The 18,920-nt window shown below is 41.7% G+C and overlaps 1 protein-coding gene across 2 annotated transcripts in view; it reads right to left on the minus strand.

Annotated features, from left to right (window-relative positions):
- Positions 1-18,920, minus strand: part of samd11 (sterile alpha motif domain containing 11) — a 64,723-nt gene that overhangs the window by 15,402 nt on the left and 30,401 nt on the right. For both annotated transcript variants that reach the window (XM_014473399.2, XM_023331713.1), the window contains exons 5-6: positions 10,102-10,194; positions 6,086-6,250 (exon numbers count right to left, since the gene is read on the minus strand). In XM_014473399.2, the coding sequence (XP_014328885.2) occupies positions 6,086-6,250; positions 10,102-10,194 (258 nt within the window). The remainder of the gene's footprint in view (positions 1-6,085; positions 6,251-10,101; positions 10,195-18,920) is intronic.

An 18,920-nucleotide genomic window follows, 5' to 3' on the forward strand; every position in this document is an offset into this window, starting at 1 on the left:
CCCTCAAACGCTCGCCTCATTCCACCTCTTCGCTCCCTCGGCCTCGCTCTCTCTCTCTCCCTCTCTCCCTCGCAGGAGAAGAGGACTCATCATTATCAGCCAGGCCAGGCCACACCAGGAGACATGGCTTCTAATGAGAGAAAAATCCATCCGGCTCTTTCTCTCCTCCCTCTCACTCCCTGCCTCAATCTATCCACCCCCCTCCCCCCCCCCAACACACACACATACACACACACGCACGCACACCCCTCCGACCCTCCACCACCCTTTTTTAATTAGACGGATCCCTTGGGAGCTAGGGGCCATTTCCGCCGCCGGTACGGGTGTGATGTGTGTTTTTGTGTGTCTGCGTGATTTAGGTGCCTGCTAGTGCGTGCCCGACTGTGTGTTTTGTGTGTGCGTGTGTGTACTGAAGCAGCTGAGTGGGCGCCGGGGCGGTGGTGGGAGGGGGGTGAAGCGACAGATATTAATGCGGCCTAGCTCCGGTGTATCGATCTGTTTGCTGCGCCGGGCCACAGGGGACTCGGCTGGCGGCAGACAAGAGTGTGTGGGTGTGTGTATGTGCGTGTGTGTGTCTGTGGGGAAGTGGTGGGGTAGAGGTGGGTTGTGAAAGATAAGAGAAGGATGAGAGGGAAGTGAAGCCCCAGAGCGCACACACAAAAACACACAGTCGGGCTGTTGTGCGCTTGTGACAGGGAGGAACAGGTGACCTCTGAGTTCTCTGTGGTCACAATCCCGTCTCACCAATTACTTTGCATGGCTGGCTCTGTTCAAGGGATGCTTTAGCTATTTTTATTATGGGACCTTTACAACATCCTCCCAAGCAACTGATTTTAAAAGGAATCAATGCTGCAGACCCCAAGGCATCCCGACCATATCCCGTCACCTAACTTTAGGTGTTGGATGCTGCTGCTCGAAACCCCAAACTCACGGATGAAAGGAAAATATGAGTAAAACTGAAAATATGCGTTTTAGCAAATACAGTATTTAGCAAAAACAGATTTCTGTGTTATTTTCCTTTAAATTCAGTAGTACATAAAAATAATTGAAGCATCCACGATTTAAATGTGAATTGGTAACATGTGCGATTAATGTAAGTTTTGATGAAATAGAGTCCAAGGAGTCCTCAAATCCAGACCTAGAAGGCCAGTGTTGGCCAAGTTTTACCTGTTATTCAACACACCTGAGTGAGTCAAATGGCTGAATTGCCTCCTCTAAAAGTTGCAGTACACCGGCCCTCGAGGCCTGGTTTTGATAACCCCACTTCTATATGGTTGTGTGCTATACATTGTTTCTCTATGTAAAACAGAAAGCCCTGTGCTAATTTTAATTTGGTTTGGATCTTTAGACTCCTTTCATACGCTATGTAAAATACAAAGCCTAGCTGTTTGCCAGACCTAATTGGTATTTTAGCAGCAACATGGAGCCATCTGCTGAGAACTGTTCTTTTTTTTTTTTTTTACAGCAGCTAATCAGGATGATGCATCAACTCAGATGCTGCATCTCAGACTTGCTTTCTATTGCTGTAGATGGTCTTCAAAGGAATGAAAGTTATTTAGCTTTTCTGCTCATCCACTTCTCTCACTTTAGGCACAGCCAGTACAATATGCTGACTTGTTCAGGTTCAAAGTCTGGAAAATGTGTACAAAGTAAAACAAAGAAATAATTACACCATTACAGTGGACTGCCGCCTATTCACAGATTCACCAACTTGCAGATTATTTTGTGGAACGTGACTCCAAATTATTCACAGATTGTTTTCAGAAGGTATATCTAAAATATTAAAAAGGAAAAAACAGCTTGGAAAGCTGAAATGCTTCGCTGCAATGCTACTTGACATGCTAATGGCTGACACTTGCAAAGCAGCCAATCCAGGAGTGTCATTCATTCTCCTTAGAAGTGATTTTTTTGGACCCCAAAAACGGGAAAAGGAAGAATATAACTGCGGTAGAGCTAAGACCACACTACTGCACTGTGCTTATTAATACATATTAATGTATAGTATGTGCTTGAACAATTAAGTTGGGCTACTATAAGTGTTATTAGATGGGATCACATGTGTTCACAGACTTTGTATGTGCAAATATCGGCAGTCTACTGTAATTACTATTCCTTATTTGTAAGTCCTAATTTAAAGTCTAATCAGAGAGAATGTGAATCTTATTAATAGCTATTTTCTGGTGCTAAATTAAATCAGTATTTAAATGTTTCTTTAAGAACTTTGCACTTGTTTACCTCTATTTCAATATTTTGCATGTCTAAACTGGTCAGACCTCAACTAGACAACTCTTCATCTGTGAACACAGAATATTTAAAAAACACAGTTCGAGATTCATAAAACTTCAGTTCCAACTTTGAAAAGCAGCATACAACTTATCAATCCCCACTTATAACTCATTATAACTCCTAATCAGTTATAGTGAGATCAGTATTTTTGGTTATGTTCTTATGTTTCTAATAAGTTACACAGTAAACAGCATTGGATTGGACTTTGTTGGCAGGGTGGGAGTGTGTTTGGTGTGTGGAGGCAGAAACATGGACGGCAATTATTCAGGGAACCTATTATGCAAGATCCACCACTGCTAATGCAAAAGGCATGATTTGAATTCAACAGGAAAAGGTGGTAGAAGTGATCACTTACATCTACACTGCAAAAGATTATCTTCTCAAAACAAATACAAAAATATGGAAAACAAAACTTTTTTTCCATGGTACCAGTGAAAAAATCTGCCGAAGTGAATTGCACTTTTAACCAAGGTCCATTTATTATTGACTTAAAACAAACTCTTATATCTTGTAGAAAAGTTAGTTTTTCCTTATTTCAAGCATACCACAATATTTGCACTAGAAACGAGGCAAAAACACTAAAATACTAAGCAACACAATTAAAACACGTAAAAACTGTTAACTGTGAAGTGGTGACTGTCTTTATTTCTTTGGATTCTGCTGTTATTAACATCTATATTTATCCTGTGTATCCTTGTAAAACCTCACCAAAGCAACAGGTCCATATTTTTTCCCTCCCTCTCTCCCTTTATTTCTCTTTTATGTGAGCAGAGAGTAGCAGGGTCACCCAAGGCGCTGCCCTTCTGCGAGTCTGTCTGTGTTTGTGTCCACAGAGAAGGTACTCAGATGCTTCATTTTCCTACTAAAACTCTGGTCTCGTGTTGCAGCTGCTGGATCACACGAGTGTCCCTCTCATTACAAATTAAAGTCCTAATTGAGAACACACAAACACTAACTGGCCCCTTTCGTTCCATTAAGTTACTTCAGAAAGCCGTCCCAGTTTTTGTACCATCCCATTTTTCTCGCCATAATCATCCCTGAAGTTGTAAATCCCCGTAGTTAAGCCGGGTTTTCCTCAGCGCGAGAATAAAGACTAATGCCTCGCCGATGCAGCTTGGCTGGATCGGTGATGAATTTTGTGGATTGGCAGGTCGACAAAAGCCAAAATCCATCCGCTAAAACTCTGCATGCACCAGAAAATTCAAGTATCTTTTCCATAGGAGGGCATTCTGCCAGGCGTCTAAGCCTGGGCTGCTGTAAAGACGTGGTGAATCCGCAACGCCGCACGTCTTTGTCCTTTGACCAATCGCCTGCTTGAGTTTTCTCTACATTTTTTGGACAATGCTAAAGATGCTTCGCGTTTTGAGTCGGGCCGAACAGCAGGAGACAAAACATCCATCCCCTCCTCTCACTTTCATCTGGATCTCTACCCCCACCTCTCATTTTACTTTCCCTCTCCCTTAACCTCCTTTCATCATGTGAAGAGGGAGGGAAAGCCCTCCTGGCCATTTCTACAACCCGGCTACCCCCCCAATCCTCCCTCCTTCTCTTCTTTTGCCCATCAGGTCCAAAGAGAGCTTCTCAAACAACACCTTGCACCTACACACATACACAACCAGACACATGCACACACAGAGATCCTCTTCACCCCCGCCTCTTTCGCGCGCACACACACTTTCATTTTCTGTGCCCTACACTTCAAACACATGAAAGGATGCTCTGCGGGGACCAAGGCTAAAGGGAGAGTTGGCAGTAAGGAAGAGGAGGTGGAAGAGGCGGAGGGGAAGGGGTGCTGGAGAGGGAGATGTATAGGAGACACGAGGGGCCCAGGGGGAGTTGGGAGGAAGGGGTCGCTGGGGTCTTATTTGAGACCAGGTCAATGTCAAGGAGGGCTCGGCGGGACGATTCATGTCAACCTCTTGAGAGACAAAACATCCATCTCTCCGCCTGTCCCATCGTCTGTCTAACAGTGTCGGTTCCTTATCAAGCTCCACCTGTTAATTAGAGAAGAGGAAGTCTAATAACGTGTCTCGTAAATAAACTAATAAACCGTCTTCAGGTATCTTGAGGAAGTCGCCCAGTGTGTCGCCTAGGGCTCCTCCAGGGTGTGACAGGATGTGAGGACGCAGACTGCGTTTCACTGTGCAGACGTTTTTACCGAGAACTTATCCTCAAACTCGCAGTCGTACAGTTCCTATCGAAAGCATTGATACTTTGTAACTTTTCCCCTTCTTGTCGTCAAAACCACAAACGTCATTGTGTTGAATTGGAATTTTAAGCAGCAAACGCAACACTTTCCTCCCACTTCATGTCTGTGAAGTGGGAGGAAAATGACTGATGGTTTTGAAACTTTTTTTTTTTACAAATAAGAATCTGAAAAAACAAAAAAACTCACGGCATTTGTATTCAGCCTCTGGAGTCGATCTGTTGTAGAGCTACGTTTTTCTAATGTTCGCCAACAAACCTCTGAGGTTTTTACGGAACGGTTGCATTTATACCGAGATTAAATTACACTCAGGTCAACTTTATTTACTAATCAAGTGACTTCTGAACTGATTGCAACGGGTTTTATATGGGGGTATTAAAGTAAAGACTCAACACGAATGAAAGCCACAAATTTTGCATTTCTACTTGTAAACTATTTTAATTTATCTTCACAATTATGCACTTCTTTGTGGTGGTAGATCGCATAAAACCCCAACAGACTGAAGTCTGTAGTTTTATTGTGACAAAATTTCAACAGTTCAAGAAAAACCTATTTTTTAAAAGAGAAATTAATGTTTGCAGGACAAAAGATAATGTTTAAAAACTATCTGTACTTCTACAGTACACTATGGAAGCTAAAGCAGGGAAGCCCCAGAGGGCCTGGATGAAAACTGTCAAGGCTTCTGGGAAAGGAAGCCAGCGATTAGACCAAGCCATAAAACCCTCATAATGTGACGCATTTTCCCAGTAAATCCTCTACGACACAGGGAAAAGGCAATTAAAGCATTTACAGGCCTTCCCCTCTAGATCTGCAGCCAGCAATTAAGAATCAGTACTAATTAAATAAAAATTAAAGTAGATTGACAACAATTTGGGAAAAAAGCAACTGAATTTATGCAGAGCGATAACATTTTATAAAACTTGTTAAATCTGACGGCTGGGTCTTTAGAGGATTTCAAGGAAAATGTTGACGTGTAATGACGGGAAGGTGAAAATCCAAACAAGTAAAAAAAAAAAACTGTTTATTTTCCTCCAACAACTTCACCATTTTCAGGCTTAAACCAATATATTTTCTGTCTGTAGACACAAGTAAATCTGTGAAATGCTGGCGGTTTTCTGGTTGTTGGGAGATTTAAGAGGAGTCAGATGGCAGCCAATGAGAGTCCCTGAACCAGCCGTGGCACTGATGCATGTGAGGGCTTGTGGGTGTTGTTAACAGCAGAGAGCCAGGGTGGTCAGAAATCACCCAGAGTGACACTTTGACGCTGGGTGGGCAAGCACCGCAAATAGAAATGTCAGCCATCTCCGAGGGCCTGGGTTTTACCGTGGCAGCAGAGTAACAGAGCGTACCGCAGGACTCTGAACGCAACGCTGCAGAGAGAGGTGAAAGAGCTGCACTGCACCTCAGCGAGTTGGTCGCAGCTGAACTGGAAATTGCTGTAGAACCTCAATTAAGTTTTGAGTTTCACTTCAAAGTAAAGAAAGCAGGACTAAAAGTGAGTCTATACTGTTTCTGGGAAATGTCGGTATCTGCGGTGTTGGACGTGATGGCGAGGACGATGACAACCACAAAAACCTGGGCCCGAAGACTGACCGTGGCCGGGAAGGCCCATGCTGCTCGCCAGCTGGTAGAGGCGTTGCTGCTGCTCCTCGAAGGATCCCTGCTCACTGAGCGCTGACATCATGCGCCTGTAATGCTCCACGGTGCTCATGTGGCCGTGGCTGCCGCCTGCCTCCACCACGGGACTCTGGGAGTTTTCTGAAAAACAGGAGCGAGTATTCACCGACTGAGTTTCATCAGAAAGTACATGTGGGATTAAAGAACCAGGACAAAACACTGTAATGAGTTTAGTTCTTAGTACGGTACATTTTTTAAAATTTATTTAACCAAAAATAATAATTCTGAGTCATAAAATGGAAATTATATCCAAGTAAATGGTTTTAAATATAAACCAGTGATAAATAGATTTTTTTAATTGTGATTAAAACATCTGAGCACAATTCAAAACACACTGAACTCATCTTAAGCAAGGAAGAAAATGCCCTTCAGTGGAAAACTTTCATTTCTTAGCAACCTACAATGTTTCAGGTTTAGGCTTTCACTAAAGTAGTATTGTCCTTTTAATTTATTGAGATAAGTCCTCATATCCAAGCATAATTTTCATTTTAAAATTCCAAACTAGAACGATACAGAGAAATCTCAGAACTTTGATTGGTGCATCTCAATTCTTTGTAGATTTTCTTGATAGTTTTGTTAACATTCTGCTTATTTCTTGTAAGGTTAAAGTGACCAGCATTGCAAGCAACATGTAGGGAGGGGCATGTAGTCCCTACAAGTTGCTAAAAACTAGGCTGCAGAACTTTTTCCATCATGCTGTTAAAATGAGTTTTTAATGTACAGTGGATAATTTGTGGATTTTTATCTAACCTAGCAGTACCATGACACCTGTAACTTGGACTGTCTATTGTATCACCATTTTTGGCTGTAAAGAAAGACGCATTTCAATGACAAAGTCAAACTTGTTCTGTTCTTAAATGTCCGAATGAAGGAGAAAGTAGACACAGCAAAACCATATACATAAAAAAAATGTTCGCAGGCCTGAAACTTTGTACTTTTAGAATTTATTTTAAGATTGAAGCATTCTTCAGATACGAGAAAGAAATTTCTTTATATATTGTTCACTAAGACAGACCGGAAACCTCCTCATATTAAGTTATATACACAGAGTCATAAGCGGAGACTGACCCCATGGTGAACTCTCGGTTTCTCTGCAGTAAGCTCTGCACTTTCCATATCCACAATGCCAGGATTTCAATTCAAAATAAGGAAAGCACAAATAAAACCCATAAGAATAAAATGTATGTGAATGCATCAAAGTGGTGCAGTGTAAATGATTTTGTCTATGATATCCACAGAGCTGTCAGCCCTCATGGTTAATCTCTCACTCTCTGACCTCCCTCCTCCCCCCTTTCTGTCAATAGTAACATGATCTAAGGCGAAGGTGGTGGGGGACTCAAGGGGAGGTGGTTCAGGAGTTAGAAGAAGGAGACAGAAGATGAGGCGGAGGAGGGAGAAGCGGAGGGAAAGCTGGGGTTATTTTTACCACCCTCCTCCTTATTGAAACCTGAGTCTGGCCCCGGGCAGGCGAGCAGGAGTGGCGCTGAGGAGCGGAGGTGGAGGTGCTGAGGGGAGGAAGCAAAACACGCAAGCATCTCTGTCTCCGCCGCCAAGCTCCCGCTAATCCACCCAAGGTCCTAAAGTGTATGTGTTTGCGTGCATGCGTGTGTGTGTGTGTGTGTGTGAAACTAGTCTGAGCCTGTCTAAAGTTTTCCTTCTCTCTAAACACAGCGGTGGGTGCCGGCTTTGCAGCTGAAAGGAAAACAGACATCATTTACACAGCGGCGTGGCTCCATCCACACGCTGCTCTCTCTCTTTCCTTCCCTCTCTTCTAGTCTATTTCTTCACCTGCATTAGTCATCAAAAGATAGCGTCTGTCGCCAGACTTCAGGGCCAGTACATGCAGCCGGCAAATCCAGCTCATAAACAGGTGTAGCGTCAGGCTTTGGGCGTGAACAGAGCTAAAGGTTAAAACACAACATCAGCAACGTATTTTAAAGGCTTTGACACAGCAGCTTGACCATGCAAAGGTACTACTTTATCCCCATGTTGTATGTAATGAGAACATGTGGGATATTTTACACACTCTGAGATGCTAAATAAAATTCTGCCCTATTTGCCTTAAAAACAGGAAGCTAGGACTGAATCCACACACACAGCACTATGCAAACAGGCTGCCTCTCAGCCAATAACTAACCCTATGCATCTTTTAGAAGCTGCCTTGTGTCCGAGTAAGACTATAATGGCCAGGAATGAGAGCCTCTTCCTACAGAGGAAGTGGAAGAGGCTCCAGGCAGGACTGCAGCCGGTCACAGGTCACCCAGTGGGCAGAGGTCAGAAGGAGGACCCAATAGTACCTCAAAGTCCTCCTACATGTGCCTTCAGCAGATTTCGTCTTGCACAAAAACCATCAGAGAGGGTTTTGTGGGGTGCTTGTCTGATAGGACTGACTGTGTGGCGAGCTGCTGTATAATGCATCAACTGAGAGTTCTTCCTCAAGTGAACAGGGACGGCGCTCAGCGGCTGCCATGGCCCCACGCCGGGCGGCTAGTTTCACACTACACCAGGAGGGAATATGAATAATAGAGTGCAGCGGTGGGACTGCAGACCTACAGACGGGCTGTAGTTTAACCCAGGTGAGACGGTTGTTACTGCTGAGCTATTTTAAACCAGCACCAAAACATGGCACCATAAAGCAGCTCGATTGTCTTCGGTGGGAAGTTCCAGGCTGATTGGTATTTTAAAAAGTTACATTAGTTTCAGGGGTTCAACACTCCAAAAAAAAGTTACTTATTGAAATCTTCAGAGGCAAAAAATTTTTTTTAAGAATATTCAAAATGCTGAAAATTAAACTGCAAGTGCAACCTCACATCAACGTTCACTGACTTGGAGAAGATTAAGAAGGAAAAAAACAGAGGACCAAGAAATAAGAGGGTGGCTGGAATCAGACAAAGACTCAATTAGTTGTTCTCAGTATCAATAAGGTGGAGGCCAGAAGAAGAACAAAAAGAGAACAAAGCTGTTAGAAAGTGAACTACTTTCAGCAGATTGCAGGAAGGATTCATCTGTTGGAGCAAAGCTGTGGTTTTAGCCATTTATAGCAGGGAGGAGTGTTTGGTAATTTGTTACTGTGGACTGATATAAGGTGCTAAAGAAATTAAAGTGTCAACCATCATAATATTGTTTTGAAATAATAGTAAAATCCTGTTTAACTGCAGAGTGGTAACTGCTCTCTCACACAGTGTGACATCACCTCTGTTTCTAGTGTAATTGACAAAAGTCTTCTTAAGTATCTTAAATAGTTACACTGAATAAACAATAAAAACATACATTAGAGCTTTTTCTCTAAAATATTTGGTTGGAAACGTCTGCTCTTTATTTCAAAATGTAAGAAATAAAAGTCTTCACATTTGTTATAATGCTTAACAAAAGTATAAAGTAAGGAAACTTTAATTTATCTTGTAGAGGAGTAAATAAAATATACAGTAAGAAATGGCTCTGTTCCACATTTAGACGTGGAGATGAATAACTTTTTGACTTTAAACTGTTTTTGAGGAAAGAAAATTTACTATCCTATAATATTATTACTTTCATTTAAAAATAAGCAATAGACAAAGTAAGTATTTAGCTGTAATTAATAGTTTTTTAATGAAAATTACACTGATCTTATATTGTCAGGGGTCAGAGTTTTACAAAATCTATGATTGGTGGAGTTGATGAAATACTGATCACGCTTTTACATGTTGCTTTTCATATAAAGTGGCTTTCCTTTTTTAATAGGAAGAAAAATCAAACAATAAACTTCCTCTGTGTAACTTATAACTCTCTTGTCTTGATAGTTCTTCTAGATTTATTTATATTTGACACTTTTCAATTTTGTTTTTCCTTCATTTTGCTATTTTGTTCTGTCATCCATCACAAGTGACATTAAACTTGTATGTTACACCAAAAGGGGTCCATTTACCTTTGTTGTTATGACATATGAATCTTACCTTTTGGAGAGACACTGCGTGACTTCTTGCTATCAGAGGGACAATCGCTGCTGCTGTTGGGAGAGAAGCTTCTCCTTTTGCCCAGGAGGTCGTCTGCGAATGAAAGACAGAAGGAGAAGTCAGAAACAAAAACACAAAAGTGCGGTCTCGATGCTGAGACTGTGCTCTGCTGTGTACCTGCATACATGGCTGCTGCTGTGGAAATGCAAAGGAGAAAGTGATGGTTGGAAAGAAAGAGAAATGAAGGAGGTGAAGCAAAGCCACGGGCAGCTGGAGAAGTGCCTGTTCTGTCAGTGATGAGGAGGAAGCCTGCACCGCTCGGGATGACAGATCTCTCCAGCTAATTCACATGTGTGCCGCTCTGTTTGAGGCGGGTGCAAGGGCTCCGTTTTCCTGCGATTTCCCCCAAAATCTATAAACTGAACTGCTATCAGAGCTACCCTCTCCTCCTCGTCTCTCTCCAGATGTTGGAGCAAAAGTCTCTGGCCTAACTAAAGTGCGCTGCATCGTCTCTCTTTTCTCCCTCTGAAGTTTTTGACAGGTGACATTATGGCCAAATCATGTATTTTTACACTGCCTCCCTTACTCTCCCGTGATGAATGCTCATTTCTCCGTCTGCGTCAGTCTCCCTCTTCTCCCATCCGGACGTGTCGGAGCCCTGCTCCCATCAGGAGCTCTTCGTCTCTCCTCCCATTAAACACTCGCTTCTTCCTCTCTGTTGTCCCCCCCTGCCACCAAAGAGGAGCATCTAGTGTACAATTACAGAGCCTCCCCACCGCCGTCTCCTCCTCTCTCATCTTCCTCTCTTCCTTCCCGCCCCATCCTCCTCATCTCCCCCCGCAAACACGCCTCAAATCAATATGGGCCTAATCAGCGGAGGGAGGGGATGCAGAGCACACTGCGCTCAGCGCCGGCAGGAAGGAAAGAGCCGTTTGTCACTGCTCCCTCGGTCTTCTATATTTCTGGTGCACCTCTCGTTTTTTTTCTTCTTCTTTTTTTCCCTCCCAACTATTCTGTTTCTTCCTGCACAAACGCAGCCAAGCCACGACAGCAACTGCTTCTCCTCTTTCTCACCTCTCGATGCATATTTTTAGGGATGGAGGGGCGGAGGAGGTGGGGGGTGGTTTTTCCACCCTCGAGGAGAATGATTCCTCTCGCTCGCTCCTTCTCTACAAAGCAATTTTTCATCATTTGCACAGCATGTGCAAACAGCATGCAAATATAAAAATAAAAAACGGAGTTACAAAAAAGAAAAAAAAAATTACAAACAACATATTTTTGTCGCAAAGCCGAAGCCGGCTCAGTTTGATATTTACGGACCACGTTGGCTGACAGAGTCGTCTGTCTTTGAGTAAGAAGAACTTCATTAGCCGTGTCTAGTAGCCATCTTGAAATTTGTTGTTTTAAATACAGGTTGAAGCATTTATTTTCAAGTTAATTCATAATAAGTGGTGCTTATGCATTTAAATATTCAGAATTAGAATCACAAACAACTCTATTTGCTGAATTTGCATCAAGGAATTTTAGTTTGGTGCCACTTTGCTCTCAGTGGTGACTTTTGAAATATAACCATCTTAAAGTAAGTTAATTTATATCTTGATGAAGATTGAGTTTATCCACCTGGGTTTAAATCAAAAAGTCTAACCGGGGTGTGATAGATTTATTGTGCCTGCGGTTTTCAAATTCTCTGAACTGGCCTAAGAAACGTTGTAAACAACACATATTTTCCCTTTAGTGAAAATGGTGGACCATTTTGATATTTTTTAACCCTACACACAGATTTAGAATATGGTTAATGTTTAATGTTATACACATAATATCTAAAGCTCCTTTAATGGTTTTTCATTTAATGTTCTTCAAAATGCATCAGTGCAGAAAACAAACATGTAAAGAAATAACAAGCATCAAACTTCCTCATAAACAATGTAGCTAAACTCCCATCCATATTATAAACACTAAAGATATACTGTAATTTCTGGACTGCCGCTACTTTTGTATGAGCTTTGAACACTGAAATGTCTTCATGCAGTTTTGTCTCACACTTTTTGTACCTATGTAGGAAATTACCAAAGCACATTTTATATTTTATCATTAGAGTTATTTATATGCAAGTATGTAACATCTCACTTTAAAAAAAAAAAAAAAATCAAAGCTGCTTAATGAGGTATATCCAAGTCTTTGATTGCCGTATGTGTTTGTCTGGATGATATTGATTGGGAACTTAAGCTGCTATAAACTGTCTCTCATCCTGTTGGCGCATGCAAAATGTTTTTAATGTTGGTTTAAGCGTGAAAAAATCCATTTTGTCCATTTTGTCCATCCATTTTGTGATGCGTCAAGTCCTATTGCATTTATCAAGTTTGTGTTGTACCACTGCTTTGTAACATACAAGCGTATTGGAATAAAAAAAGGTGCAACATTAACAAAACACTACTGTGTAAGGACAGTAGTCAAGTGCAGTGGTCACTTGACCAAAGGGAAAGTTCAACACTTTATGCACAGACTGGATACCCTGGAGCAAAATTAGATGAACATTGTAAGAAAATAGATGAAAATTCCCTGGTAGGTCACCGATTTGAAGATGAGTAAATCTTCATCATTGCAGACAGAGTGTCAGTCTAGCGCAGCATGAAATTAACACTGATAAGTCAGTGTGCGATATATTTTCATAGCACTTACGCAAACCACTTTGCACTGCCGTCTACGTTAGATATTCATTGCGTTTCTATGTTCTGCTGGAAACGTCACAGAAAATTTGGACATGCCAAAAAAGTGAATGGATGTCTAACTTAATAAAGATAAATATTTACGTGTCACAGTCCCTTTTGAAACAGAAGTCAAATACACAATAAAGATATAAAATATTAGTTAAATTATGTTAAAAATCAGTAATACAAGAACAGCAGCGCAGCTCTATCTAGTCACATTGCAGAAAAACACATTTTCAAATGACAATCCTTGACATCTTTTGCTGAGCTTATATCAACTTGTAATTTTCTGCTGCTTCACAGCTACACAACATAATGTATTTGTGGTCTTATTGTACTTTTCTGTTTTCTTTCAGAATAAAATACTAATAAAAATGCTGACTTGGTGAGACATCACCCATTGAACACTCAACAAAGAGTGATCATTCAAACATCATGAGTACAAAAAGACACACAAAAAAGGGGAAAGAGGAAAAGACTAAGCTGGGAATCTTTGGATTTTGTTACTGTGGAAGTCGAAGGAAATTATTCAGAAAGAAAAGGAGAAAAAAGGTGGTTCATTAATGACCCACTGTTTGATGTTTCTTCTCAGGTCTTAAGGAGATTCAGTCCTTATAACATCCAAAAGAGATGCAGGTAAAAATATTAAAGAGCTCTAATGTACAAAACCATGTATACACTCACTTAATGCATGTGACAACCCTTTTACTTCTCTGTAATCTACTTTTATGATCTTTCAAGTTTCTTTTTTTTTTACATTTTCAAACAATATACCACTTTTGTGTTCACTGGTCCATTCACGAACAGAGAAAAAAAATAAATTAAAAAATATAAATTCGCTGATGGTCTCCATGTATCGTATCAGAGAGTCTCCATTAGTTAAACCTCTTCTTCTTCCAAACAGACACACACTCACATCCACACCCAGAGCCTCTCATGATCAAACACACAAAAGTCGAGGCGTCTCTTGAGCCGACCTCACTCAAGACGGTGCGTCTCCTGAGAAGCGCCCGAGGGCCAGAGATTTGAGGGCGGAAAGCTTTTAAAGCCAATTAAATGGGGCTTCTTAGAGCACCGGTGCTCCCTTTTAATGCCAAACCGAGAGCTTTGCAAGCAACTATACAAACCATTTTACCCCCAACGACACTGCTTAGAGTTAAGTTTCCAACTCTCTGCCTTTTTCCCATTTCCTAAATTTTACAGAGAAATTACTGGTTGTAGAGTGAGGAGCTCTGTTTCAGCTTCAAACCTGTAATTTTCACCATTGAAATCCGCAAATTATTTAGCCCAAGACCATTATCTTACTAGTAATAACAGTCTAAATGGTAACTTTTCAAGGCATGCTTTAACTTTTGTTTCAGTGGGGTATTTGAGTTCCTCTATATTCACTTGGTGAAGAACAGTTTGATCAGGAAAGGAGGAAAAGGCGTTTTAACTTTCATGTGACAGGGCAAATCTAAGGGCTAAAGGAGCAAATCCCCCTCCTTTTTTTCCCCGTTTCCTCCTCTCCTTCAAACGTCAGTCGCCCTCCTTCCTTCTCTCCATCCCATAGAGCTTGTTGACAGTGCAGACAGCCAGACTCCTTAATTCCTCTCTTACTCTGTTAATCTGTCATCTTTATCAGGCCGGGGAGGAGGGAGAGCAGGAGAGTGGACCGCGAGGAGCCGGGGAGCAGCGGGGCGGGGGTGTGACAGGTGGGGACGTGGGGTGGGCCGCAGCCACAGCCCCCCGATCAATCTCCACATTACAGCTGACAGAATGGTGCTAATAACTTATTGATCCCCCTCCGTGCGCCGGGGCCTCCGCCGGCCCTGAAAGCCCTGCCATTGATTGGCTTACGGGCCGATGCAGCTGGGAGAGGGAGCGGTGGAAGAGCTGGGCAGGGAGGGATGGGGTTAGCCGATGGAGGCGCCTCTGATCATGCTGAGAGGAGGATGCACTGCCACCAACATGTGCAAATCAAATGGCAAAAGGCACTTTTTTTCAGGCTCAAATTTCGAGAGGGAGAGAGAGAGAGAGAGAGAGAGAGAGAGTGAGTGAGTGAGTGAGTGAGTGAGTGATGGATGGATAGACAAACATTTGCTTAGTCAGCATCAGGACCAGTAAGTGACTGAATTCTGACTATAATTTCACTTCACAGCCTGATAAAGCAACATAAAGCTCTTTGTGATGATGTAACTAACCTCTTACATGAGCAAAACGTGAAGAATACACAATTTAAAACCAGAAAAACACATTATGCTTGGACTGATTTCTGTTAGAATCAGTCTGACTTCTGATTTCAGAAATCAGTCAGAAATCAGTCACCTGCTTCCCTCTGCGTACCAAACCATCAGATTGGATCTGGAAAGTTTGCAGTCTGATGCATGTCCTGCTGAAACCTGAGAAGGCCGACATGCTAGCAGACCTAGCTTTACAATGTCAACAGGCTGATTCTCTAATGTTTTATGCTGTCTAGTATATCCCAACATCTATTTATTTATTTAAAATCTCTGATTTACAATGCCACAGAAGCAAAAAAATATTTTTGTGCTTCATCTCTAATGAAAGTAACGAACATTTAGAGTAACTCACAACAAATCGAACAAAAGACTGTTTCATATTTCTTGCATAAGCGACTTTGTTTTTAAATAAAGAAGATTATATAAGTCCGTCTGATCTGTGTGACCAGAGCTTTGGGAAAATGAGACTGCTGTTTCATGTTCTTTGACGTTGCCCTGAAGACAAGTCCTTTCAGTCTAAGGTGTTTTATTGGATTTTAGAGTTAATGAATACAAATGCTTCTCTCTGTTCTGCTGTGGGCTTATTAGCGGAGAAGACAACATAACTATAGAAAAAACGACAGGAAAAGAGCAGCCGGGGTTTTCAGCAACCAGAACAACAATATTAAATGTCACAATAAACAACATGATTCAATCATGTTTTTAATTTAATTTGGCAGAGCATGAGATTCTGAATATTCACATGATCAAATAATGTGCTTTATCTCCCCACAATCCTAAATCAATATGCATTTTAAAGCTTTCAGATTAGTTTTTAATTTTAAGTTCTTCTTAGGTTGAAAATGAAGCACATGTGCTGTTTGTCACTAAAATCACTCATGACTTTTGAGAAGACCACATTAAGACCACATTAATAGGTTTCTGTTGCTATGCTGCCATAAATCTGTTTGTGCCCTATTTGTTTTTGTTTATTATTTTTAGTATGTCTTTAAGCTGGTGTTCTCAATGTAAACAGTCTTATTTGCATGCACTTAAATTATTTTACAGTCTGCTGGGTAATAATGTCAGTCTTCCTGTATGATCTGTATGATAATAAACTTGTTACTCAATTCAACATGTCCATCAACCAGCAGAATGTACTTTCCAGCTCTTTTTAAGAGTGTAGTAAAAATGCAATAAAGATTTTATGTATGAGCGGAGATGTCTTTGTGATTCTTGCATGTTTTGCTGTATTTAAAGCTAGTAGCGCTGTCAAATAACTTGAGGCACTCTGGTTTTTCTCTCTTTATGTTTTACAACCCTTAGTGAAAAAAATTGCATGATCAAAATTGCGTTTTGCGGCTGGGTTTGTTAAGAAAAACTAAACGGGGCGCAAGTGAGAAAAAAATCTGATTGGTGCGTCTTTAATTGCCACACATTCAACTTCATCTGCACATGGTGAACATCAAACATGCAACATAGCACTAATGAAACCAATATGGCGGCTACATTTGGATGCCCTGGTTTATTTTGTACCAACAACTGAAACACATTTCTATTTGCTTTGCGTTAAGCTCAGGTGTTTTTCTTTGATTAAACAGAAGCTTTCAGGCATAAGGGAAAAACTATACATATTTAATAGATATTTTATGAAAGCATTACCAATATATTGCTTTCAAGTGAATTTATGTGTTTATATCGGAACAGTTAAAACATCCTATACAAATATACCTGCCTACTTTTAAAAACTTGCATCACTTAGACATGTTTGCCTTGAAAACATGCTAAACGACAAAAACAACTGAATATCTGATAATAGTTTATCGATTTAATCATAACAGCATTTTTCTGTCCCTTTTGTTCATGGACGCTGCATACATACGTACATAAAACTCATAAAACTCACTCGCCATTATAGTGACATGAAGTTTTTAAAGGGCCTTGAACCAAGAATGTGGCAGAAATTATTTAGCTCTTCTAAATGAAGAGTTAATTTCACAACTTTGTATTTATATCATCTTTAAATAAATTATCTGTAAGAACTGTTTTTACGAACTGTTTTTACCTTTTTGCAGTAAAGAGCTTTTTGATATAGCAGTGCACTAACACCTCTGTTAAGCAGTTTAATCTTTATAAACCCGTTTCCTGTGTGTTTTAGTAAGAGCAAGTTAAACATCACCGCTGATCCTAGCATGTCTGCTTTGATGAAAAGGTTCCTTTCTATGCTGTACAAACAATAACTTACTGGGAGAACTTTAAAAGCAATCCCCACTTACAATTAAGTAAGTCTGTGATGAACACGACAAGCTGCAGATTCACACGCGAGCTAACACCTAAAAACCGTGCAGGGAAAGGTACGCATGCACTAACACACACATAAAAATGTGCCCCAAACTGCTGCAATCCCCATCCCCACACACACACACACACACACACGCACACCCCTACACGCACACGCCGACAGGCTGTAACTGCATCTGGGAGCCTGAGCGTGCAAGCGAGGGAGAGAGAGCGAATGGCGGCCCGAAAACACCTTATCTGCCTGTTTGAGTCTCTGGTCTGACCGCAGAGCCACAGTTTACAGTCTCCACAGGCAGCCAGACTCTCAACGTCGGCGCCCTGCTCCCTCCACCGCCTCCCCTCCCTCCCTCCCTCCGCTCCTCCACCTCTTTCCCACTTCTGTCTGAATAGCCAGTGGCTGTGGAGGGAGAGAGCGGACGATGGAGCGTGGAAGAGAAGGAGGGAGGCAGCCCTCCTGTCTGTCCCTCAGATTTAATTAATGACCCACTCCGGCTCAGAGACAACCCGGCAAGCCTGCTTCCCTTTGCTTCTGACCTCTGACACACACGCACACTGAACCTTTCTCCACCATCGTTACAGCTCTCCCTCCTCATGAACCACCGCCTCACTCATCAGCTTTCTTTTTCTCTTGATTTCCAAACGTTTCTTCCATCGGTATCCTCTCTCACTGCTGCGGACTTTTGACCTGTCCTTCACAGTTCGCTTGCTAACACTTCAGGTAGAGAATGTCAAACACTGGGATGGACAGGGTGCACACAATTTGATAGCAGGAAGCTGGTTTTAATGTCTCATCTTTCGCTTGTACTTCATACACGTCTCAGCCATCTGTGTTTGGCTGCAGCTTGTGTTGATGGTGCGTAGGCATGTCTTTATGGCTACGTGTTGGTCGTGTTTTAGAAAAATTTGCGTCTAATTTCACTGGCAGACAGAATTAGAGCCAGTGGCTGATCGGATTGGACTTGTTTACAGACACAAATCGAGCTGCTTAGCCTGCCTGTTAAATCTCCCTTTAATGCTCAAACAGGCAGATTTTAGGGTCTTGTCATAGGGCGTGCTGCGCTAACACCGTCCCCCCATCATCACCCCAGGTTTACCTCAACCTACTTTTTTCCTCCTTCATTAGAAAGAACAAAAAAATCTGTTTCAGGGTTTAAAAATCTCCATTAGCTGATTAAGACAGATTTTTGGGAGGAGGGGAGAAATCTGTCCCAAACGGGGGTCTAAGACTCTGCATAAGCTGGTTGTGCCACAGTCTGATAGCCTCCTCCCTCTAACAGCTCCACCTGATATCACAGGCACCGTATGGTCAATTAATCCAGCAGACAGAGGAGGAGAGCGCACAGGGAGAGGTGTCAGGTCGGGTGATTACGCCACTTGCTGAGCCTGTAGCTAGTGGGGTCACCATGGAGAGGGTCGAACTACGGATAGACTTAAAGGAAATGTATTGGCTCCATAATGGCACCAGAATTGATTGATTGATCTAAACTTTGTTGGAATAGATAATGACATGTTTTTTGGTATTTTTTTATGCATTTCCCTACTTTATGTTGTCAGACTCGTTCTATTTAAGTGGTTTATTGACTCTACGGGTCGGACACGGAGCAGGCCA

This window comes from Xiphophorus maculatus, chromosome 1 (assembly GCF_002775205.1).
Source record: "Xiphophorus maculatus strain JP 163 A chromosome 1, X_maculatus-5.0-male, whole genome shotgun sequence".
NCBI lineage: Eukaryota > Metazoa > Chordata > Actinopteri > Cyprinodontiformes > Poeciliidae > Xiphophorus > Xiphophorus maculatus.